General features: G+C 40.4%; 1 protein-coding gene across 1 annotated transcript; it reads left to right on the top strand.

Annotated features, from left to right (window-relative positions):
• The first annotated feature begins 13 nt into the window (after positions 1-13).
• Positions 14-23851, top strand: LOC120533428 (zinc finger protein 501-like). Its single transcript, XM_039760310.1, has 3 exons — positions 14-139; positions 17488-17925; positions 22620-23851. Exons 2-3 carry the CDS (start codon positions 17559-17561, stop codon positions 23507-23509), a joined length of 1257 nt encoding a protein of 418 aa, XP_039616244.1. The 5' UTR covers positions 14-139; positions 17488-17558; the 3' UTR covers positions 23510-23851.
• Positions 23852-25432: the final 1581 nt, after the last annotated feature.

Below are 25432 nucleotides of genomic sequence, written 5' to 3'. Positions count from 1 at the left end.
TCATCACGGGCGACAGACACCCAAGCAGTGCTGCGGACTTTCTCTGGCAGTACGTAAGATTGACAGCTATTTACAAGTGAAGTTGAAGTGACAACGACTTTAGAAAGAGGTCCATCACCGAGAAACTAACAGACAAATGGTAAGTGCTCGGGGTTTGGGGACGCCACTCTGTGAGGTTTCATTCAGTCTGAGGCGAACGGGCGGTCTGGCAGGCTACTTCTTCCCATACAGCCAGCTACATATTCTCGCAGCGTGTACAAACGAATTACTTTTTAATGTTAATAACAATTCGGTGTCGTATTATGTCGCAGAGAAACTGGACTTACGATGAAATAGAACAAATTGTGGAAAGATGTTGGTATAACTGATGCAGCAAACATGATAAGCTTCTGACCTTAGATTGTGACTTGAATCTCTACATACTTTCAGTTAAGGGCGGGATTTCTGTCTTAGAGTAAAATAAAATGTTCATATAGATAACACTTTTATAGCACATCTACGTCACTTTGCAACAGAGGTTTCCTTGTCATTCATATCATGGGAGAGCGAAGACTGAAAAAAAGGGCGGACGCGTGCAGATAAATGTAAACCAAACTGAGCGCGTGTACAAGCGCGCGTGCATGTGAACGAGAGTCGTCGTTTAACTTTCCCTAATTACAATACACTCGGGCTGCAATCCAATTGGCTGTCCAGCGGACCTACTGCATCAAGGCGCTCCGGAGGTCTTTCTGCTGGACCCATCTCCCCCTATAAGGGCGTCACAAACGGCTGTTGGAGTCCACAAAAACACTTTTTTTTATATTTATTTACTGCCATATTATACAACCAATTAAGCAAATCTTTCAATAAAATTAACCATCTGAATCATAAGGACGTTACTTATATAAAACGCAAGAATAAAAATGAATATAAACAACACAGAAATCCTTCCATCCATTATTCATCCCGCTATATCCTAACTACAGGGTCACGGGGGTCTGCTGGAGCCAATCCCATCCAACACAGGGCGCAAGGCAGGAAAACAAACCCCGGGCAGGGTGCCAGCCCACTGCAGACACAGAAATCTAAGTCGTAAATTACATAAGAGCAAAGGAATGACCAAATATTTGTTAAAATGTATTTCTTAATTACATTTCGTAATCTTTCAGCACTTTTTCTGCATATACTTCAAGGTAGAAAAATATTTAATTAGTCATTTAAGCAAATTGAAAAAATAGGAGTCATTCTAAGGTGTTTATTTTTATGAATAACAATACTTAAAAATTAACTCAAATGTCATCTTGTTTGCTTTCTGACCTAAAAACAAAAGTAATAAAATCTCTAGAGAAATGGGCCAGGTAAGACTGTGAAAGCGTGGGTCGGCTCCATGCAGCTACTCTTGTTTGAACCCGACACAGTCGACAGTCATGACCAGAGGAGTAGGTGCAAAAGTGCTTTTATTAAAACAAATCAAAACAGTGTTCAAAAGTGCAGTGCTTCCAAGTGTCAATAAATAAATGCCAAAGTGATACCAATGAGTTAAAATCCAGATTTAAAACAAGAAATGAAAAACGAGGACAACACAGCCATCGGGTCCTTAATGTGCAGTCAGACAAACCCAGCACAACTCCATCAGCGATTGCTGTCAACCGGTAGAGACCAGGGACGGATTAAGACGAAATTGGGCCTGATGGTGCAGCACAAAAAAAGGTCTATTTTGTCTCGCCATTGGTGCATTCGACACTCGCCGTACAGGCGCACTCAGACCGACCAAAGAGCCTTAATTGCTTGTAATGCAACCAACCAGCCTTTATTGAACACGAATAATAATAATAACGACGTAGTATCGCAACAACTCGAGATCATCAAACTATGTAACATCAACATTCAATAGCAATTGTCTGAAAAGTGCACTTAATGCAGAAAACCTAACAATGAAATACACAAAATTGCACAATTCACAAAACAGAGTGAGAAAAAATGAATTTGCAGAGGCATTGGGTCAAAGTGACTCCGTTCAGGCACTTGAGGGTAAAAAATTTGTCCACGATTTAAATTTCATAATAGACCAGAATCCTGTCAAGGATTTAAAAAATTCTAAACATCCATGCCGGGCCCGCGGGTGGGCTTTTAGTTTTACCATTACAGATAACTATTTAAATAGCCATCGATTTTTACTGTATAACTAACTTTCAAGGTGAAAAATTTACTACGTGGCACTTACCGAACAATAATAAAGTGGCAAGAATCCCCAGGATACTGCAAAAAACGCAGCTAAGCTAAGTAAACTGTTTAACGTAAAACTGATAGCATTAACTTAAAATCTTCAGTTAACAATAAACACAACGACGTTAGTTACGTCACAGCGCAAAGAACAATAGTAACTGTATAATAAGTAGCGCTGTGTCTAGGCGTTCGAAAGTCGGGCTCCAAATTTCATTCTAAGAATTATTTTGAGGTTAATATAGCAAAGGAAAACTGTTCAGCTTCTGGAAAATAATTCTCGTCTGTTTTCATCTGGGCCTATTACAGGAATGGGCCTAATGCTGCAGCATCAATAGCACCCACCTTAATCCGGCCCTGGCAGAGACCCCAACAGCTGTGGTCTTCACTGCCTCACACGGCTTCATTCAGGGTCACTTGTCCTCCTGTCTTCCTTCACAGTCCTGCAGTCATACCTCGGGTCCCTAGGGAAGACTCCACCGTGCTCACACCCACTCCACACCAATGATCAGTGGTGCGAACCGGCCCCTGGAACGCTACTCCATTGCTCCTTCACAGGGCCCTTGATCCTACTGCCTTTCCCCCACTAGCTGGCTGGCCTGACTTCTCTCCCCACTGATTCTCGCTCTCTCTCTCCTCACCCTGTTTCTGTTCTTTCTCGCCCCATCTTTTTTTTTTTCCCTTGGCCCATGCAGGCTCTTAATTAGGCAGCAGATTTAATTTATAAAGTGCAGGTATGAGGAGCCGTTCCCTCCATGGCATCACCTGACCAATCTACCCACCTCTGCAGTGCTTCAATTAACTGCAGAGCGAAACACACTTGTGCACCCTGGCACCCGCTTAGAGCCTGCACCTACATGGGTCGCGCAGTGACATAGCCTAAACTGGTGCTGGCTTCACATTCAGCCTCTTCCAGGACAGAACACGACACGAAAGGCTGATGTCAAGTGTTTACGAGAAACTTGAGAAAGAATCCCTCCCATCACCAACAGAAAGAGGGAAAGCACTCGGGATATGGGAATGCCACTCTCTGCATGTGACTCTCCATTCGCTTCAGGCAGAGTTAAGTGCAGCACATGACTTGAGTCTGAGGCAAGCCGTGGGTTTGTGTCCATCAGCAGGCCCTGAACTTTGCTCATGTGATTCCCACTGTGCACCAGGGGTCTTTGCTATTCATTGGTGTCTCTGGTTCACTTCTCCTTATCGAGTCCCATCTTTATTTCAAAACACTCAGACACGCCGCCACTCCTCTTATTCACTCCTTGACATATAATCCTTCAGTCGTGTCCTGAGATGGCTGAACTTGAAGTGCCGGCACACACAGCGCTCTGATTTCTGCCTTCCTTTCTCGAATTAAGTCTATGGTGTCCCGTTCAACGATGATCACAGAGTTGTTATTTGGTCGGGTTAGTGAAAGAGCAGTGAGGAGTCAAGCTTTGAGCTTTAGGTTAGTCAAAGAGAGAAACAAACTACAGGAACTGGAGGCCATGACTGTGGATTAGAGCTTACTGGGTACGAGCAGAGAGCTAATAAAATATATAGTGAGAGAAGATTCTAGTGCACCACTCTTATTCCCCTGTTATGTTGATAGTGGAACTATAAATGAAATATTAACTAACAAAGTTTGGACATCACCTTTAGTAGTGCCCAACATTTTCAAACTTGCTAAGTCTAAGTTAGAGAGCATATAGTCATGTAAAAAAGCTGTGTGTGTGTGTGAATGATCTATCTATCTATCTATCTATCTATCTATCTATCTATCTATCTATCTATCTATCTATCTATCTATCTATCTATCTATCTATCTATCTATCTATCTATCTATCTATCTCTCTCTATATCTATATATCTATATATATATATATATATATATATATTTATATATATATATATATATATATATATATATATAGTGATCCAATAAACTTCACAAAATACAAAATAAAGATTTGGGGACCATCCCCGTATATTGTCGTCAGACAATAAGAAAAGAATTGATTCAGACTCTTTGAAAAACACAATGAACTGTTTACAAAATGGCGGTTATATAGCAAGAGAAAAACATGTGACAGGAAATGGTTGGCAAGGTGGTGATGTGGCAACAGGAACCGGAAGTGAGGTGTTTTGTGGGTGCCGGAAGTGACGTTCTCAAAGGTGGCCGGAAGTGACGTCATCACGGCCATTTTGGAACCTAGAAGTTGTGGCATTTGATTTCTTCTTGTTTTCTGTTGATGAGAGAAAAGAGTTCAGGTAAGTACCACGTGACAACCCCTTATCTCGCAATGTTTTACTCACCTTTAGGCTCTTTGACTGCCTCCTAATCGCCCATGTGTGACAATATATATAATATCTCTATTATAAAAAAAAAAATCTGGAGAGAAACACTAGGGTGTTGAGACGTGATCTTCACGTTAACATCATGCAAGACACTTAAAAGAAACCACAAGAAAGAGATTGGCCACAGAGCGTCTCGCAGGGACCTTAAACATGAGACTTTGTGCCAGAAGATTGACCCGGGATCGTCTCGCGATGACGTAGAACATGAGATTCTTGCAAGACACATCCTACTTACAATCAATATCAAATAAGACAACGAGTTTGAGCACACACAGATCCAGGGCTCTCGGCGCATATAAAGTACAGTATATAAGGACAATAAGTTATAAATGAAACGTTGATGACTAAGCAAAGAAGAAAGCAGCGTGGAGAAAAGAGACTCAAAAGCGTTGGAGAGACAAAAAAGAAAAAGAATAATTGAGGTGCAAATTCAGAAAATGAGGAGAGCAATTATCAGCCCGGAACAAGTTGAACTGAAAAAAAAGCACGTCCAATTGGGCTCAGAATTAAAAGACAGAGTAACTGACAAAGTAGAACTTCATAAGGATGTTCACAAACGTTGGCGCTATACACATACAGAGCAGGTTAGAGATTATGAAAGCCGTGGAATTCGAAAGGCTCAAAAAAAAAAAGTTGGCGCGATACACATGCAGAGAAAGTTAGAATATGAAAGTCGGAAAATAAGAAAGTAAAGATCACAGCAGCACAAACAAATGAAAATTATTACTTGGAAAAAGGGAAAATAATCACCATGGACCAGTAGTCATTGGAAAAAAAAGCAGGACAAAGCGAGGGCAGAAATAAAAGACAGAGTAGAAAACAAAGTAAAACATCATAAAGAGGTTAAAAAACAAGGGGGACAAACACATGCAGAGCAGGTTAGAGAAAATGAAAACTGGTATTCAAAAAAACTCCAAAAAAAAACCTAGGCGCGAAACACATACAGAGCAAGATCAGAATATATAAGTAGAAAAAAAAATGACTTTGTCAAAACAAAGAAAATAAACATCGCATTAGCGCAAAGAAAGAGAAATGATTACTCGGAGAAATGATGAAAAGGCGAGTAGAGATCGAATATATGGACACAGGGGATATGTCAGAAGTATGTAAATATTGTAAGGCTTTGAAGTTTAAGTCAAGAGAATTCCAAAAATGTGGTTTACTTCACATGCATTTATGGGTTACTTTGTAAAAAAAAAAAATTAACTGCTGATGATGTCGATCGTTTTGTCTGTGCTGAAATTCCAAACAGAGAAAGCTATCCTGAATTATGGTACAAAGTCATTAAACACAAGTCTCCCTGACCTCATTAAAAAGATTCAGCATATTGGGACTCAAAAGATTCCAAATATTGTTTTTACACAAGTTCTGAAATAAAAGTGAAACAAATGAAAAAGAAACAATTCAAAGAAAAAAAAATCTTACAAGTGCGTATCCGGAAAACCAAACACGGGGGTTGGCAAGTGAAGTGAGCAGGGGGCAAAGCCCCCTAGTATGTGTATATATATATATATATATATATGTATATATAGGCGGACCATCCTATAACTTATCAAAAAGACTTTTCCAATTACTCAAACATCTAACTTTTGATTCAGACTATTCTGTGAACAGCGCTGAGTTGGCATTACAACGCTTAAAAGATTTATCCGTCGCCGAGGATGAAATCATGGTCTCTTTTGATGTTGTGTCGCTATACACCATGATACCGATTCATCTAGCCACAGAAACACTTTTAATGAAACTGGAAAGTGACCCCACTATAGAAACAAGAACTAAGCTATCGATTAAAGACATACTACACCTAATATCACTCTGCCAAAAAACTCACTTTCATTTTAACGGCAAATACTATACTCAGAAAGAAGGCATGCCAATGGGATCGCCGTTATCAGGACTTCAAGCAGAACTGGTAATGCAACGATTTGAAAACATGGCTCTATTCAGTTCACACCCAAAATCTGGATACGCTATGTGGACGACACATTCGTCATAATAAAAAATGATCAGCTGAATGAATTCTACAAGCACATCAACTCAATATTCCCGGCAATCCAATTCACAATGGAGAAAGAAATTAACCGACACATCAGCTTCCTAGACATCTACATTGAAAGAAGTAATGACGCCACCCTGACTACTAGTGTTTACCGTAAAGAATGCTATGCAGACAAGATATTACACTTCGCCAGCAACCACCCGATATCTCATAAATGGAGCTGTGTTAAAACTCTATTCAGAAGAGTCCACACCCATTGTAATACGAAGGAGACAAAAATGAAAGAGAGACGCTATCTCTTCCACCTTTTCACTTCAAACGGATACTCGAAAACATTCATTAATCGAAGCCTACACAGAAGACGCCAAAAAACTCAACAAACAATTGACTCGAATCATAACCCCCACCCCACCTGGCACTCACTCCCTTATCACCACAAGGTGTCTGAAGGTGCTGCACGCATCCTGGCCAAGTCAGGAGTCAGAATAGCACACAAACCCATGAACAATCTGCGTACGGTCCTCTTTAATGCCAAAAACAAGAAATCGACAGCAGAAACACTAAACGCAGTATACAGCATTCCATGCAATTCGTGCTCAGCGGTAGACATATAGGACAAACTTCAAAAAGAATCGCAACACGTATACAGGAACACCGCATACGGCGTCAGAAGAAAGGACGCACTGTCATTGATCTATAAGCATACTAAATCAACAGGACATACACTTGGACATAAATCCAGCATATGCAAACTTAAGAAGAACTTATTCTTAATAAACAAGACTTTACTCCCAACAACCTCACCAAACCCCCCCCACCCCGGACCTATATATATATATATATATACAAACTGGATTCAAGAAAAAGTTGGGACACTAAACAAATTGTGAATAAAAACTGAATGCAATGATGTGGAGATGGCAAATGTCAATATTTTATTTGTAATAGAGCGTAGATGACAGATCTTTTGCGTTTAATCCGAGTAAATGTATCATTTTAAAGGAAAAATATGTTGATTCAAAATTTCACGGTGTCAACAAATCCCAAAAAGTTGGGACAAGTAGCAATAAGAGGCTGGAAAAAGTAAATTTGAGCATAACGAAGAGCTGGAAGACCAATAAACACTAATTAGGTCAATTGGCAACATGATTGGGTATAAAAAGAGCTTCTCAGAGTGGCAGTGTCTCTCAGAAGCCAAGATGGGTAGAGGATCACCAATTCCCACAATGTTGCGCAGAAAGATAGTGGAGCAATATCAGAAAGGTGTTACCCAGCGAAAAATTGCAAAGACTTTGCATCTATCATCATCAACTGTGCATAACATCATCCGAAGATTCAGAGAATCTGGAACAATCTCTGTCGTAAGGGTCAAGGCCGTAAAACCATACTGGATGCCCGTGATCTCCGGGCCCTTAAACGACACTGCACCACAAACAGGAATGCTACTGTAAAGGAAATCACAGAATGGGCTCAGGAATACTTCCAGAAACCATTGTCAGTGAACACAATCCACCGCCATCCGCCGTTGCCAGCTGAAACTCTACAGTGCAAAGAAGAAGCCATTTCTAAGCAAGATCCACAAGCTCAGGCGTTGTCACTGGGCCAGGGATCATTTAAAATGGAGTGTGGCAAAATGGAAGACTGTTCTGTGGTCAGGCGAGTCACGATTCAAGTTCTTTTGGAAATCTGGGGCGCCATGTCATCCGGACCAAAGAGGACAAGGACAACCCAAGTTGTTATCAACGCTCAGTTCAGAAGCCTGCATCTCTGATGGTATGGGGTTGCATGAGTGCGTGTGGCATGGGCAGCTTGCATGTCTGGAAAGGCACCATCAATGCAGAAAAATATATTCAGGTTCTAGAACAACATATGCTCCCATCCAGACGTCATCTCTTTCAGGGAAGACCCTGCATTTTTCAACAAGATAATGCCAGACCACATTCTGCATCAATCACAACATCATGGCTGCGTAGGAGAAGGATCCGGGTACTGAAATGGCCAGTCTGCAGTCCAGATCTTTCACCTATAGAGAACATTTGGCATCATAAAGAGGAAGGTCGACAAAGAAGGCCCAAGACGATTGAACAGTTAGAGGCCTGTATTAGACAAGAATGGGAGAGCATTCCTATTTCTAAACTTGAGAAACTGGTCTCCTCGGTCCCCAGACGTCTGTTGAGTGTTGTAAGAAGAAGGGGAGATGCCACACAGTGGTGAAAATGGCCTTGTCCCAACTTTTTGGGGATTTGTTGACACCATGAAATTCTGAATCAACATATTTGCAATGAGTCTTTTACAGCTCTGCAGGAAATTTGGCCCACTCACCTTTGTAGAATTGTTGTAATTCAGCTTTATTTGAGGGTTTTCTAGCATGAACCACCTTTTTAAGGTCATGCCAGAGCATCTCAATTGGATTCAGGTCAGGACTTTGACTAGGCCACTCCAAAGTCTTCATTTTGTTTTTCTTCAGCCATTCAGAGGTGGATTTGCTGGTGTGTTTTGGGTCATTGTCCTGTTGCAGCACCCAAGATCGCTTCAGCTTGAGTTGATGAACAGATGGCCGGACATTCTTCCTAAGGATTTTTGGTAGACAGTAGAATTCATGGTTCCATCTATCACAGCAAGCCTTCCAGGTCCTGAAGCAGCAAAACAACCCCAGACCATCACACTACCACCACCATATTTTACTGTTGGTATGATGTTCTTTTTCTGAAATGCTGTGTTCCTTTTACGCCAGATGTAACGGGACATTTGCCTTCCAAAAAGTTCAACTTTTGTCTCATCAGTCCACAAGGTATTTTCCCAAATGTCTTGAGAATCGTTGAGATGTTTCTTAGCAAAATTGAGACGAGCCCTAATGTTCTTTTTGCTTAACAGTGGTTTTCGTCTTGGAAATCTGCCATGCAGGCCATTTTTGCCCAGTCTCTTCTTTATGGTGGAGTCGTGAACACTGACCTTAGTTGAGGCAAGTGAGGCCTGCAGTTCTTTAGACGTTGTCCTGGGGTCTTTTGTGACCTCTTGGATGAGTCGTCTCTGCGCTCTTGGGGTAATTTTGGTCGGCCGGCCACTCCTGGGAAGGTTCACCACTGTTCCATGTTTTTGACATTTGTGGATAATGGCTCTCACTGTGGTTCGCTGGAGTCCCAAAGCTTTAGAAATGGCTTTATAACCTTTACCAGACTGATAGATCTCAATTACTTCTGTTCTCATTTGTTCCTGAATTTCTTTGGATCTTGGCATGATGTCTAGCTTTTGAGGTGCTTTTGGTCTACTTCTCTGTGTCAGGCAGCTCCTATTTAAGTGATTTCTTGATTGAAACAGGTGTGGCAGTAATCAGGCCTGGGGGTGGCTACGGAAATTGAACTCAGGTGTGATACACCACAGTTAGGTGATTTTTAACAAGGGGGCAATTACTTTTTCACACAGGGCCATGTAGGTTTGGATTTTTTTTCTCCCTAAATAATAAAAACCATCATTTAAAAACTGCATTTTGTGTTTACTTGTGTTATATTTGACTAATGGTTAAATGTGTTTGATGATCAGAAACATTTTGTGTGACAAACATGCAAAAGAATAAGAAATCAGGAAGGGGGCAAATAGTTTTTCACACCACTGTATATATATACAAACTGGATTCCAAAAAAGTTGGGACACTAATCAAATTGTGAATAAAAACTGAATGCAATGATGTGGAGATGGCAAATGTCAATATTTTATTTGTAATAGAACGTAGATGACAGATCAAACGTTTAATCCGAGTAAATGTATCATTTTAAAGGAAAAATATGTTGATTCAAAATTTCACGGTGTCAACAAATCCCAAAAAGTTGGGACAAGTAGCAATAAGAGGCTGGAAAAAGTAAATTTGAGCATAACGAAGAGCTGGAAGACCAATAAACACTAATTAGGTCAATTGGCAACATGATTGGGTATAAAAGAGCTTCTCAGAGTGGCAGTGTCTCTCAGAAGCCAAGATGGGTAGAGGATCACCAATTCCCACAATGTTGCAGAAAGATAGTGGAGCAATATCAGAAAGGTGTTACCCAGCGAAAAATTGCAAAGACTTTGCATCTATCATCATCAACTGTGCATAACATCATCCGAAGATTCAGAGAATCTGGAACAATCTCTGTGCGTAAGGGTCAAGGCCGTAAAACCATACTGGATGCCCGTGATCTCCGGCCCTTAAACGACACTGCACCACAAACAGGAATGCTACTGTAAAGGAAATCACAGAATGGGCTCAGGAATACTTCCAGAAACCATTGTCAGTGAACACAATCCACCGTGCCATCCGCCTTGCCAGCTGAAACTCTACAGTGCAAAGAAGAAGCCATTTCTAAGCAAGATCCACAAGCTCAGGCGTTGTCACTGGGCCAGGGATCATTTAAAATGGAGTGTGGCAAAATGGAAGACTGTTCTGTGGTCAGGCGAGTCACGATTCAAGTTCTTTTGGAAATCTGGGACGCCATGTCATCCGGACCAAAGAGGACAAGGACAACCCAAGTTGTTATCAACGCTCAGTTCAGAAGCCTGCATCTCTGATGGTATGGGGTTGCATGAGTGCGTGTGGCATGGGCAGCTTGCATGTCTGGAAAGGCACCATCAATGCAGAAAAATATATTCAGGTTCTAGAACAACATATGCTCCCATCCAGACGTCATCTCTTTCAGGGAAGACCCTGCATTTTTCAACAAGATAATGCCAGACCACATTCTGCATCAATCACAACATCATGGCTGCGTAGGAGAAGGATCCGGGTACTGAAATGGCCAGTCTGCAGTCCAGATCTTTCACCTATAGAGAACATTTGGCATCATAAAGAGGAAGGTCGACAAAGAAGGCCCAAGACGATTGAACAGTTAGAGGCCTGTATTAGACAAGAATGGGAGAGCATTCCTATTTCTAAACTTGAGAAACTGGTCTCCTCGGTCCCCAGACGTCTGTTGAGTGTTGTAAGAAGAAGGGGAGATGCCACACAGTGGTGAAAATGGCCTTGTCCCAACTTTTTTGGGATTTGTTGACACCATGAAATTCTGAATCAACATATTTTTCCCTTAAAATGATACATTTTCTCAGTTTAAACTTTTGTTCCGTGATTTATGTTCTATTCTGAATAAAATATTAGAAGTTGGCACCTCCACATCATTGCACTCAGTTTTTATTCACGATTTGTATAGTGTCCCAACTTTTTTGGAATCCGGTTTGTGTGTGTATATGTATGTATGTATATGTATATGTATATATATGTATGTATACACACACACATACAGTGGACCCTTGACTTATGAACTCAATTCGTTTGCGAGGGCTGGTTGTAACTCAAGTTGGTTGTAAGTCAAGACTATTTTTCCCATAAGAAATAATGGAAATACCCATAATGCGCTCCGAACCTCCTACAGCAACACTTACTTAACCTTTTCATAATAAAAAAGGGTTGTATAATGTGCATAATTTACCAAAACACCAATAATGTTTCTAATGTACTAACCAAAAAGTTATAAAAAGTGCCTAGCCTACCAGAAACAACAATTTCATACTGTACTCACCATTTAATTTGACATCTTTGGGCTGCAGGAAGGGAGGAAGAGGAGAATGAAACGGAAGGTGGTTACTGTTTAGAAGGAGCCTCCTTATGCAAATCTTTTCTTTGTAAAATTGTCAAGATGGTGGATTTCGACATGCTGTATATATTAGCGAGATCGGTCACACGAACACCACTCTCATATTTCCGCACAATTTCCTTCTTCGTTTCAATTGTGATCGCTGTTTCTCAAGTTAATAATGACAGTAGTCGAGCACTCAGTTCAAAGCAAGTCGTGTTGTGAACTGCTGTAATAATACACTCCAAAGCAAGCCGGTGCTGACTCAGCCTGATGACATCATCATGTGCCGTGCCAGCCCGCTAGCTAACATCCCTTAACAATCGCTTTCTTTACCTTCGTTATCTTCTCTTCCTTCCTTAGCAATTATGCGTCTTGCTTGCCATAGTCTTAGTGAATTATATATATACATAAATCACTGCACTGACCGAGATTACGTCCACAAACACATGTATTTGGGCTCCAAGTGACGGCTCTACGAACGCTCGGCTGTTTGTTTACAATCTCACAAGCGGATACACGTGACCGCATTCAGGTCGTAAATCAAAACAAATTTTGGTTGTAAATCAAGTTGTTTGCATGTCAGGCCGGTCGTATATCAAGGGTCGACTGTATATACACACACACACACACATATATATATATATATATATATATATATACATACACATCCATTATCCAACTCACTATATCCTAACTACAAGGTCACGGGGGTCTGCTGGTGGCAGTTCACTTGCTGAAGACAAAACTGAAGGCAGAAAGTCCAACGAACAAGCAGCACTAAAGACCGCGACAGTAAAGCCCTGGCAAAGCCAGCATTTGGAGATGGCCAGGGGTTCAGACTTCAAGGCAGTCATTGACTATAAAGGATTTTCAACGAAATATTGAAAATAATCATTACTGTATATTTATATTAATTAGTTTGTTCAAATACTTTTGAGCCCCGGGAAATGGGGGAGTATGTACAGTATAAAAATGGCTGTCTTTTCTAAATGGCTCATACAATATTTTTGTTAAGTGCCTTAAATTAAAACTGTAAGCGTACACTTCAGTCACATCTTAATTACTTAATTTCATATCAATTTTGATGGTGTACAAAAATAAATGAATAAATATGCAAAGTAAATTAAATAAAAACAAAAAGTATACGCAAGCTTAAATAATAAACTTAGCCATGGAATAAGTACATTTTTAAATACTTATTTCTTTATGCAGGGAGATTCTCTCAAAAGAGGCCCCGAATATTCTGTTGTAACTCCTGTTAGGATGAAGCAATCTGAATGAAACAAATCTGCTCTACACTCACCTAAAGGATTATTACGAACACCTGTTCAATTTCTCATTAATGCAATTATCTAATCAACCAATCACATGGCAGTTGCTTCAATGCATTTAGGGGTCTGAGTATTTCGCAATCTGCTCAGTTACTGGGATTTTCACGCACAACCATTTCTAGGGTTTACAAAGAATGGTGTGAAAACGAAAAACATCCAGTATGCAGCAGTCCTGTGGGCAAAAATGCCACGTTGATGCTAGAGGTCAGAGGAGAATGGGCCGACTGATTCAAGCTGATAGAAGAGCAACTTTGACTGAAATAACCACTCGTTACAACCGAGGTATGCAGCAAAGCATTTGTGAAGCCACAACCCACACAACCTTGAGGCGGATGGGCTACAACAGCAGAAGACCCCACCGGGTACCACTCATCTCCATTAGAAATAAGAAAAAGAGGCTACAATTTGCACGAGCTCACCAAAATTGGACAGTTGAAGACTGGAAAAATGTTGCCTGGTCTGATGAGTCTCGATTTCTGTTGAGACATTCAAATGGTAGAGTCAGAATTTGGCGTAAACAGAATGAAAACATGGATCCATCATGCCTTGTTACCACTGTGCAGGCTGGTGGTGGTGGTGTAATGGTGTGGGGGATGTTTTCTTGGCACACTTTAGGCCCCTTAGTGCCAATTGGGCATCGTTTAAATGCCACGGGCTACCTGAGCATTGTTTCTGACCATGTCCATCCCTTCATGACCACCATGTACCCATCCTCTGATGGCTACTTCCAGCAGGATAATGCACCATGTCACAAAGCTCGAATCATTTCAAATTGGTTTCTTGAACATGACAATGAGTTCACTGTACTAAAATGGCCCCACAGTCACCAGATCTCAACCCAATAGAGCATCTTTGGGATGTGGTGGAACAGGGAGCTTCATGCCCTGGATGTGCATCCCACAAATCTCCATCAACTGCAAGATGCTATCCTATCAATATGGGCCAACATTTCTAAAGAATGCTTTCAGCACCTTGTTGAATCAATGCCACGTAGAATTAAGGCAGTTCTGAAGGCGAAAGGGGGTCAAACACCGTATTAGTATGGTGGTCCTAATAATCCTTTAGGTGAGTGTATATCTTCATTTATGTGTAATCGATTGCATTACATGCCATGCTGGAAGTGGTTTTTGTTTTCTGACAGACACATTTTAGACATGGCTCCATGTTCCTCAACATATTGGCAAGCGCCTCAGGTGGAGAATAGCAGCAATCTCACGTTGGATGTTTTTCTTTAAATCTTCCACAGTGCAAGGCTTGTTTCGATAGATAGAGCAGACCACAAAGGAAGAAGTCTGGCGGTGTCAGATCTAGCAACTGTGGTGGCCAAAGCCCCTGTTGCCAAAAAAGGACTCCATTTCTGCCATGCTCCTTGCTGATGTGTGACACGTTGCTCAGTTTTCCTGGAAATAACCTTCCATTAACTGACAATCATTCAGTTGATTCTGACATCTCTTAAATGAATTGGTGACCCGATAGGTTTGCACCATGAAGACATGCTGTTCGATACTGTACACCACCATCCTGATGAGGTGACTGAGTGAAGGGGTATGGACGGTATGCACCCAGAAGTTGCAAATTGAAGTTGAACATCGCAACGGGCACAGGGGCATCCTTGCTTGTCTCCATATACCGAGGAGCACATTGCACGTTGTTTCATTCAGATTGCTCCTGTTTATTGATTGGTGAATTGTCCGCAGAATGGATAAACGCGCTATGCTTGACTTGGGAAACCTTTGGCTCTCGCACATGTTCAAAGGTGTGACTGTGCGCCTCGAATAAAAGTGCAAGGAAAAGTAGCCCATCATTGCTGTGTGATGTGGCCACCTCAATTCAGAAATGTCTAAATTCATCATTAGGAGTGTCTGCTGTAAATGTGGCACTTGATGGCTGAACATTTTATATGCACTGTACTGCCAATTAAAAAGCTAGACTCTATAGAACCCACCCTCTCAACTTTGATGAGTGAAAGTGACAGTTTTCATTTCAGGATTTATTATATATATATATATATATATATATATATATATATATATATATATATATATATATATATATATATACTGTGTATATATATATACTGTATATACAGTGGTGTGAAAAACTATTTGCCCCCTCCCTGATTTCTTATTCTTTTGTATGTTTGTCACACAAAATGTTTCTGATCATCAAACACATTTAACCATTAGTCAAACATAACACAAGTAAACACAAAATGCAGTTTTTAAATGATGGTTTTTATTATTTAGGGAGAAAAAAAATCCAAACCTACCATTTCTAAAGCTTTAGGACTCCAGCGAACCACAGTGAGAGCCATTATCCACAAATGGCAAAAACATGGAACAGTGGTGAACCTTCCCAGGAGTGGCCGGCTGACCAAAATTACCCCAAGGCGCAGAGGCGACTCATCCGAGAGGTCACAAGACCCCAGGACAACGTCTAAAGAACTGCAGGCCTCACTTGCCTCAATTAAGGTCAGTGTTCACGACTCCACCATAAGAAAGAGACTGGGCAAAAACGGCCTGCATGGCAGATTTCCAAGGCGCCAAACCACTGTTAAGCAAAAGAACATTAGGGCTCGTCTCAATTTTGCTAAGAAACATCTCAATGATTGCCAAGACTTTTTGGGAAAATACCTTGTGGACTGATGAGACAAAAGTTGAACTTTTTGGAAGGCAAATGTCCCGTTACATCTGGCGTAAAAGGAACACAGCATTTCAGAAAAGAACATCATACCAACAGTAAAATATGGTGGTGGTAGTGTGATGGTCTGGGGTTGTTTGCTGCTTCAGGACCTGGAAGGCTTGCTGTGATAGATGGAACCATGAATTCTACTGTCTACCAAAAGGAGGAGAATGTCCGCCATCTGTTCGATCAACTCAAGCTGAAGCGATCTTGGGTGCTGCAACAGGACAATGACCCAAAACACACCAGCAAATCCACCTCTGAATGGCTGAAGAAAAACAAAATTAAGACTTTGGAGTGGCCTAGTCAAAGTCCTGACCTGAATCAATTGAGATGCTATGGCATGACCTTAAAAAGGCGCTTCATGCTAGAAAACCCTCAAATAAAGCTGAATTACAACAATTCTGCAGAGATGAGTGGGCCAAAATTCCTCCAGAGCGGTAAAGACTCATTGCAAGTTATATAAGCAGCTTGATTGCAGTTATTGCTGCTAAGGGTGGCCCAACCAGTTATTAGGTTCAGGGGCAATTACTTTTTCACACAGGGCCATGTAGGTTTGGATTTTTTCTCCTAAATAATAAAACCATCATTTAAAAACTGCATTTTGTGTTTACTTGTGTTATATTTGACTAATGGTTAAATGTGTTTGATGATCAGAAACATTTTGTGTGACAAACATGCAAAAGAATGAGAAATCAGGAAGGGGCAAATAGTTTTCACACCACTGTATGTATATATATATATATATATATATATATATATATATATATATATATATATATATAATATGTGTGTGTGTGTGTGTGGTGTTACTGAAATAAATTATGAAATAATTAAATACATACATACAGGTTTGTGACACATTTAATATTTATACTCACATTTTATTTTACTTATTTGTCCAGTCTGTCTAATCCTGCCGACTACACCAAATTCTCTCTATCTCTCTCTCTCTCTCTCTCTCTCATGTAGTGCATTTCATATCTGTCTGTCTGTCTATCTAAGTTAATCTCCTCTTTCATCTTCCCCTTCCTGACAGTCATTAGTTTTTTAACACAATCCTCTGACCCTACTTGTAGAAACATTCCTCAACATAACTGAAGACATAATTCCAAGACCCCAACATTAATCAGAATAATGAATACTGCTGATGTACAAATCTGCAATCTTTTTCTAGCCTGTTTGAGTTTCACTCCGCACTTTCTAAGTTTGTTTTATTTCTGGTTGTTGTACATGGAGAGTAATGAGCTACTTTCAGCACGCTCTGAACTTTGACTTGATTTTTCATTTTACATCTGAATGGTATTAAATCTCTTGTTTTTTTCCCCCACAGAGAGAGAGAAAAAACTGTCATTTACTGTAACATCTCGATGGATATGATGGAGGAAACCTTGTGAGGCTGACATGAATATCATGGCGAAAAGGACCATAAATGTTAAAGAAGAGGACTGTGAGTGTGAGCCTGTCCACCCTAACCAGGTGAGTCTGGGCATTAAGGATGAGGACTGTGAACTGGGGTCAATGGACATTAAAGAAGAGGATAAAGAGGAGTGTGTCAGCAATGAAATGTATGAACGTACAAGTGTAGAGAATGTCAAGGAAAACGATGGGTGTCGAGACGGAGCAGTGACCGGATTAGTCTCTCGTCAAAGCCGACACTTAATTGATATGAAGTCCGCATCATTACAATGTGACACAATGAGTACTGAGGAAATTTCATCTGTCAGGACTCTGGAAGATCAACCACCACTTTTGAATAAGTCTAGAAAAAGTAAGTATAAAATAAAAATGTGCTCTTTTAGGTCTGGGATTATGAACCTGTTTTTTTTTTCTTTTGGAAAAAAATGTAAATTTTGTGGAATTGTTGTGTTTTACTTTGTTTTTGATGTAGTTGGAGAGGTTATCTATGTTAATGTAGTAAAGTTTACCCATTTCATGTTCTATAGTTATACATTTGTGGAAACTCCCTAAGCCTCTCGTTAGGTAAAGAGTGCTGTACCAAAGTAGAGTTACAACAAAATAATAATAATAAAGTTGCGTTTATGTGTTGCGTAGACGTAGCTGAAGTTCAGACCACACTGTTAGGAGAAATTAAAGCAGAAACCCAGGGAGTTCCAAAGGGTTCACAATCATCTCAAACAGTTGTTGATTAAGCCATTTTAGTTTAAAGATAACTATTTCTAGTTTAGTTCCTTTAATCAAATTTAGATTCTGTTAGGAGAATATAAGAAAAACAAACTTAAGTGTTTGCTTCTATTTTTCCCTCTGTTTGTTCTTTTTAACTTTTGTTAAGTCATCTTACCTTTGTTAATTTAAGTATCATTAATAACTCCAACTAAATGCAGAATTAGTGGCTGGTATATTGGAGGGTTTTTTGTGGTATAGCCTCTCATGTAGCCAAAGTCATTGTGACCTCGAGCTGTGGATTACGGCCTTTTTTTATTTTTACTTTGCTCCCTCCGCCATCATAACCTATTGTCTGTGGGAGAGGAGCAAAAGCTTTCGATTCGTCAAAAATGTCGATCTCTGGTTTTCAACGAATCTCAACAATTTTGAGTCCCCAATACCAAAAAGACCAACATCTCGATGATGGCTGTGTGAGTGTCTGTGTGTCACAGTTTCTTCAGGACCATCGAGAGCAAAACAAATTGGCATAAAAAACAAACTCGAAACTTAAGCCTGTTATGAGATGATGATGTGCTGATCGGCACTCTAGAGGAACCCTCAAAAGGATTTTTGATAATATCTCGAGAATGATGGCAAATACCGTAATTCTGCAATTATGAAATTCTTCTATGATCAAAAAGATAAGCATCAGCGCAGTAAATAATTACTGAATTCTTATAGAATAGTTTGGGGAACTATTTAGGAGGGCTGAAAGCAAACCCACAAGGCTGTATATCAAAGGAAACACACCCCATGAAATGATTCATTCAAGCCAGTTTGGTTCAGGGAATTTAATTTAGAAATCCAGTGTGCTTCTCTAGGTAGCAATAATTTATTTAGGGTTACACCGACGGGAGTGTGGTTTTACAATTTTCAAGAACATTTTTGCCATGATAGAGCGCCTCGTTGCAGAACGTTTAATTGAATGGGTCCTACTTTTACTTTAATGCTGTGCAATGCAATAGTGTGCGGTCTTCCTACATCTAGCAAAAGGGAAAGGAGAGAACAGTAAAAATTGCTGTGATTAGTTAAATAAAACTACTAGTGCAATATACAGGTTAGGATTAAATGTGGAGTTAATTCAGTTGATTTCGTTTTTTGTTTTAATTTCTTTATTTTTTGTATAGTGCTCTTCTTTGAGTACAGGCTTGGAATGCTATGACAGAAGTAATGAAGCCAGCCATTATTTATATACATGAACACTCAAGTTAAATAAAATATACAGTTAAACAGAGCAAATTTCAATTTGAGTAGCTTAACACTAGAATTCCTGAAACCTACGAAAAAACCCATAATCCCAGCCCACCTTAAATCCCTTCGCACCTCTACCATCAGCGTCTTTTGTTTTTTAAATGTGTTGATCAGCACAAGTAGCATTATTTTGGGAAGTTGCCAGGATCGAACCCACAACCTCTTGGTTATGAGTCAGCAGTTCTTACTGCTGAACTACCAAAGAAGGCCTGACAATGAAGTACACTAATCCCATTTCTTTTCCTTCGGTTATAGTCATGAATAAAAGTGCACTTGTTCTGTTATATTTGTACCTTTTGTGAAAGTGTTTATTTGATATTTGGTCTTCAGTCTTCACACATTATGCACTTCATGTCAAAATTTTGTTGTTAGTAATAAAACATGAAAAAAGTTTGTCTTAGGTATGTGTTCAACATTTCCTGTCATGCTACACTTACGTAGATCTTTGTAGACATGGAACACATGTGAAATGCATGTGCTCCATCCATCCATTATCCAACCCGCTATATCCTAACTACAGGGTCACGGGGTCTGCTGGAGCCAATCCCAGCCAACACAGGGCGCAAGGCAGGAAACAAACCCCGGGCAGGGCACCAGCCCACTGTAGGGCACACACTAGGGACAATTTAGAATCGCCAATGCACCTAACCTGTATGTCTTTGGACTGTGGGAGGAAACCAGAGTACCCGGAGGAAACCCATGCAGACACGGGGAGAACATGCCAACTCCACGCACGGAGGACCCGGGAAGTGACATACAGTGCTGTGAAAAATTAAGTACAACCCAAAAAAAAAACACTGACTTTTTCAGCATATTTGAACAGGAAAACATTGGATCTTCAAACAAACGGTGCCAACTAATAACGGTGATATACTTCAATAAAAACACAAGGAAGATTTCAATAATTTTTTCAACAAAAAATATCAATAGATGCAACGGTCTACTGGGGAAAAAGTAAGTACACCTTTGGCCTCAGAAGCTGGCATTGTCCTCTTTAGAAGGTACGACTTCTTGTAAGCATTTTGCACACTAGTCCCTGACATTGACTCTCTCAAATTTTTGACCACTCCACCATGCAAAATTCCTTCAGTTGCAAGAAGTTTGTGGGTTTTCCTGCATGCACTGCTCAAATCTCCCAGAACATTTCAATGTGATCAAATTCTGGGTTTTGACTAGACCAGTCCATTACCCAGCATTTCTTCTTTTTGAGCCAATCCTTGCTGGATTTGCTAGTATGGTTTGAATCATTACTGTGTTGAAAGGTCTATATCTGGTTTAACTTCAACTTTCGGACTGACAGCCTTATGTTCTCCTCAAACACTATTTGATATGATGCAGAATTCAGACCTGACTCAGTGTGTGCAAGTTGCACAGGTCCTGAGGCAGCAAAGCAGCTCTAAACCATAATATTTCCACCACCGTGCTTCACAATTGGTGTATGGATCTTCTCCTGAAATAGACCAAACATCTACTGTTACTGTGTCCAAACAACAGTATCTTTGATTCATCTGTCAACAGCATTGTTTCAGAGGGCCTGGTCTTTGCCTATATGTTCAACGGCAAATTGTAATCTTGTTCTAATGTTCTTTTTGGACAGCAAAGGCTTTTCCCTGGTACACCTCACATACAGGTCAAATATGTGCAATCTTTCTTTGACTGTAGATGTAGGCACTATGACAAATTACCTGCAGATCCTGCAATGAAATTTTGGGCACTTGCAGACTTCTTATAGTATCAAATGGTCAGCTCTTGGGCTGAATTTGTTTGGACAGTAGTCCTGGACAAATTAGCAGTTGTCTGAAGTCTTTGCCACCTGTAAATTATTTTCCTTATAGTGTAATGATTGATTTCAAATAAATTGGTGATTTTTTTTTTTAATTCATTGCCACACTCCTAGCCATCAGCAGCCTTTACTTTTTGAAGGTCTTAGAGAGATCATTAGATCTTGGCATGATGATGCCACACATGTCAATAGCAAAGAGAACACGAGACCTTCAGTTTAAATAAGACAGGCTCCACCTGCATACTCCTTGAGGAGGTTCTAACCTTTGGTACCTAATCTGGAATACCCGATTTTAATTTTATGGATTTGAAGTGGTGATAAATATAGGGGTGTACTTGCTTTCTCCATGCGACAAATCTGTATTTTTATAAATTTAGATTATGAGATCATGTCAATATGATGTGTCATTTCTTCATGTATGTCACCTTTATCTGTAGACACTGTTTTCACTGTGAACTAATGTTTGTCTTTTCAAATATGTTGAAAAAGTCAAGAATTTCCATGGGGTGTAGTTACATTTTCACATGACTATTCATTTCCCAATGCAATTTACCAGCACGCTGGAACCAAGTATATTTGGTGACGTACATTCGTTGAATGCTGCAACTGGCTATACTATAGTTTGTTCTCCATGCAATTTGCCAGCAAGGCGGAGCTGATCAGTCCGAGCCGTACATTTGTTGAGCAGCCAGCTCATGACCACTGGCGCCCCCTAGTGAATCGGCGTCACTGTCCCTGGGACTCGGCCGCTGCACTAGACTAGCCTGACAGCATCAGCGCTTACCTCTGTGTGCTTGCATACAGCCAGTTTAAGCGCAGTTGGCTCGGTGATTTACTGAATTTCATCAATGGCGTCGGTTGCACCTTGTACATATAATAATAGATTGTTCCAATCGATTTTTATGTTGTTTGTTCTCTTTTGCATTGGTGATTTAAAAGAGCCATTTTGCTGTCCATATTGGAGTCTCATTCTGATTATTAAAGTTGGGTTTCGCTTGCTTGGCGTAACACTTTATTTCACAAATATCTTGAACTGAAGATTATCACGTTTTTTTTATTGTAAGCTCCACTAATCGAATGAAATATGAGCCACATCTCACTATAAATAATGTTTTAAGAGTATAACGACACAAAGGTGATGCAGGTTCTGTAATGCAGTTAATTAAATGTGGCCAATAATCTTGTTGATTACGACTTAATGTCATTAACAGGGTAGTGGATTGAAAATAACCTTTTAAATTTTTTTCCTTTTCAATGTCCTGCAGGAGACAGGCCCCACTGCTGTTCTAAATGTGGCAAACGGTTCTGTGACAGGAGTACCCTTGGGAGACACATGAGAATTCACACCGGAGAGAAGCCATATTGCTGTAATGAATGTGGCAAAAAGTTTTGTCAGAGGAGTACTCTCCAGAATCACTCTAGGATTCACACAGGAGAGAAGCCGTACTTCTGTCCCGATTGTGACAAACGCTTCTGTGACAGGAGTACTCTTTGGAGGCACGTTAGAATTCACACGGGACAGAAGCCATATTGCTGTGTGGAATGTGGCCAACATTTTTCAGTGAAGAGCACCCTCCTGGCACATGCAAGAATCCACACGGGTGAGAAACCGTATTGCTGTTCCGAGTGTGGCAAACAATTCTGTTACAGGAGTAACCTTCAGAGCCACAGAAGGATTCACACAGGGGAGAAGCCGTATTTCTGCTCTGAATGTGGCAAACGGTTCTCACAAAGTAGCCATCTTCAGAAGCACAAACAAATTCACATGGGAGAGAAGCCCTATGTCTGTTGTGAATGTAGCAAACCGTTTTTACAAAGTGACCAGCTTCAGAGGCACAAAAAAATCCACACAGGAGAGAAGCCACATGGCTGTTCTGAGTGTGGCAAAACATTTTTGAAACTGAGCAGTCTCCAGAACCACAAAAGAATTCACGCAGAAAAGAAGGCCCACGGCTGTTCTGAATGTGGCAAACAGTTCTTGCGAAAGAGCGGACTTCGGAGCCACGCAAGAATTCACACGGGGAGAAGCCGTTTTGCTGTGCTGAATGTGGCAAAGCATTTTCGTATAGGAGCGGACTTCGGGACCACAAAAAAATTCACACAGGAGAGAAGCCATTTTGTTGTTGTGAATGTGGCAAACAATTTGCGCATATGAATAGTTTAAAGAGACACATGACAGTTCACACTGCCGAGAAGGAGGAAGCCCTCCAGGAATAAGTTGGTGGGTCAAGAAGGAATAAACTGGAGGAAGTACTGAAATTGTAAACTCCTGCGATGAGGATGGGGGTACATGTGATACTATGCCTTATTATAAGGCATGTACTTAGAAAAACTTTGGTAACCTGTTCTGCTTACCATGTTACCAGGTCAGATTGACAAGATCTTGTTATGTGCTCGGAGAATGCCAGATCAGAATCCATATAAACCAGTGTTTCCCAAACTCGGTCCCGGGGACCCCCTTGTCGCTGCAGGTTTTTGTTCCAACCAGCTTCTGTTTTAAATTGAACTCCTGGGCCAATTAAGTGAACTGATATTTCCCACGTTCTGTGTGTAGGGAACAATATATTAATTGGAAAACTAAGTTTGCTAAAAAAAAATTTTAAAATGTATCAAGCAGTTATATAGGAATAATATTTTTTTTTCTTTTTAACAGTATTTTCATCTTGATTGTCATCCTACTTTTCAAGTTGTTCTAATTGTTTAATTAATCCAGTTACTAATTAGTGGCTCTGACTCTAAAGTAGCTGCAGCCTTTGATTATTCCGTGTTGTTTGCCTGGGTGTCTGCTCTGCTCGTTTTAAGTTGTCATTACTAAGATACAACGAAGGGGGAAAAACTGCATAGAGAAAGGGCAAAGGGTAATGAGAGTTAAGCATTTAAATCTATAGCAAAAGCAGAAATATTTATAAAAGTCTTAGAAATGTAAAAATCATGCTGCTGTGCTTTTTTGAATGTCGAATAAAAGAAAAAAAATACCAGCTAATTAAATGAGATCAGTGCTATAAGGTGTTGTCACCGATTAGGTGGAACAAAAACCTGCAGCCACAGGGGGTCTCCAGGACCGAGTTTGGGCAACACTAATATAAACCAAGAATGAGGGACTTCTGCCTGAAAGCTGTAACCGTGTAAGGACAAAAGAACAAGTCTGACCTCCCTCATGAGCTGTAGTGAAATGCTGATCTAATAGGAGTTTCAAGGACTTAAGTCAGGTCTAAACATGAGAGGTCAAAGGGCATGAGGCCTGAACATGACAGGGGAGGTGGCATCATCCATAATGTTGTCTCAGTTGCCCACAAGGAACATCAAGGAAGTACACGACTTGGAAGAAATTCCGGCTTATAGGGAGGCCTAAGAGTCTTTTTCCAGACACCAATCTGCTTACTATCTTGATGTTTAGAGTCCTACCAGGTTGTATTTGATGTGACTTGCCACACTCATCCCTTTGCTTCTGTCCAAGGCGCATTAGGAATGTTAAGTTACCTACAGTGGATATAAAGAGTCTACACACCCCTGCCAAAAATCACAGTTTTTGTGTAACAAGATCAATCCTGTCAGAACTTATTCCGCCTTTAATTACAACATTGCAATCTATACATAGAAGGTGAAAACAAATCAAACTGTTTAGTGAAGAAAGGAAAAAAAAAAAATAACAACCTGGTGTCATTAGTGCGCACACACACACCCTAAACTAATACTCAGTTGAAGCCCCTTTTGATTTTATTACAGCACTTTTGGACGAGAGTCTTATCAGTTTGGCGCATCTGGACTTGGCAATTTGTGCCCACTCCTCTGGATCTGTCAAATTATGAGGGCATCTCCTGTGCAGCTCTGACTGGGCCATTCCAGAACATTGATCCTCCTTTGATGAAGCCATTTCTTTGCTGATTTTGGTGTGTGCTTTGGGTTGTTGTCATGCTGAAAGGTGAAGTTCCTCTTCAGCTTCCTAGCAGATCCTTGAAGGTTTTGTACCAAAATAGGTTGATACTTGGAGCTCTTCATGATACCACCCACCGTCACTAAAGCTGAAGAACAGCAGCCCCACAGCATAATGCTGACTCCACCATGCTCCACTGTGGCT

Source organism: Polypterus senegalus, chromosome 8 (genome assembly GCF_016835505.1).
Source record: "Polypterus senegalus isolate Bchr_013 chromosome 8, ASM1683550v1, whole genome shotgun sequence".
In the NCBI taxonomy this organism is placed as follows: Eukaryota; Metazoa; Chordata; class Cladistia; order Polypteriformes; family Polypteridae; genus Polypterus; species Polypterus senegalus.
The sequence above is the reverse complement of the archived record's forward strand: the minus strand, read 5'-3'. Positions and strand labels throughout refer to the sequence as shown.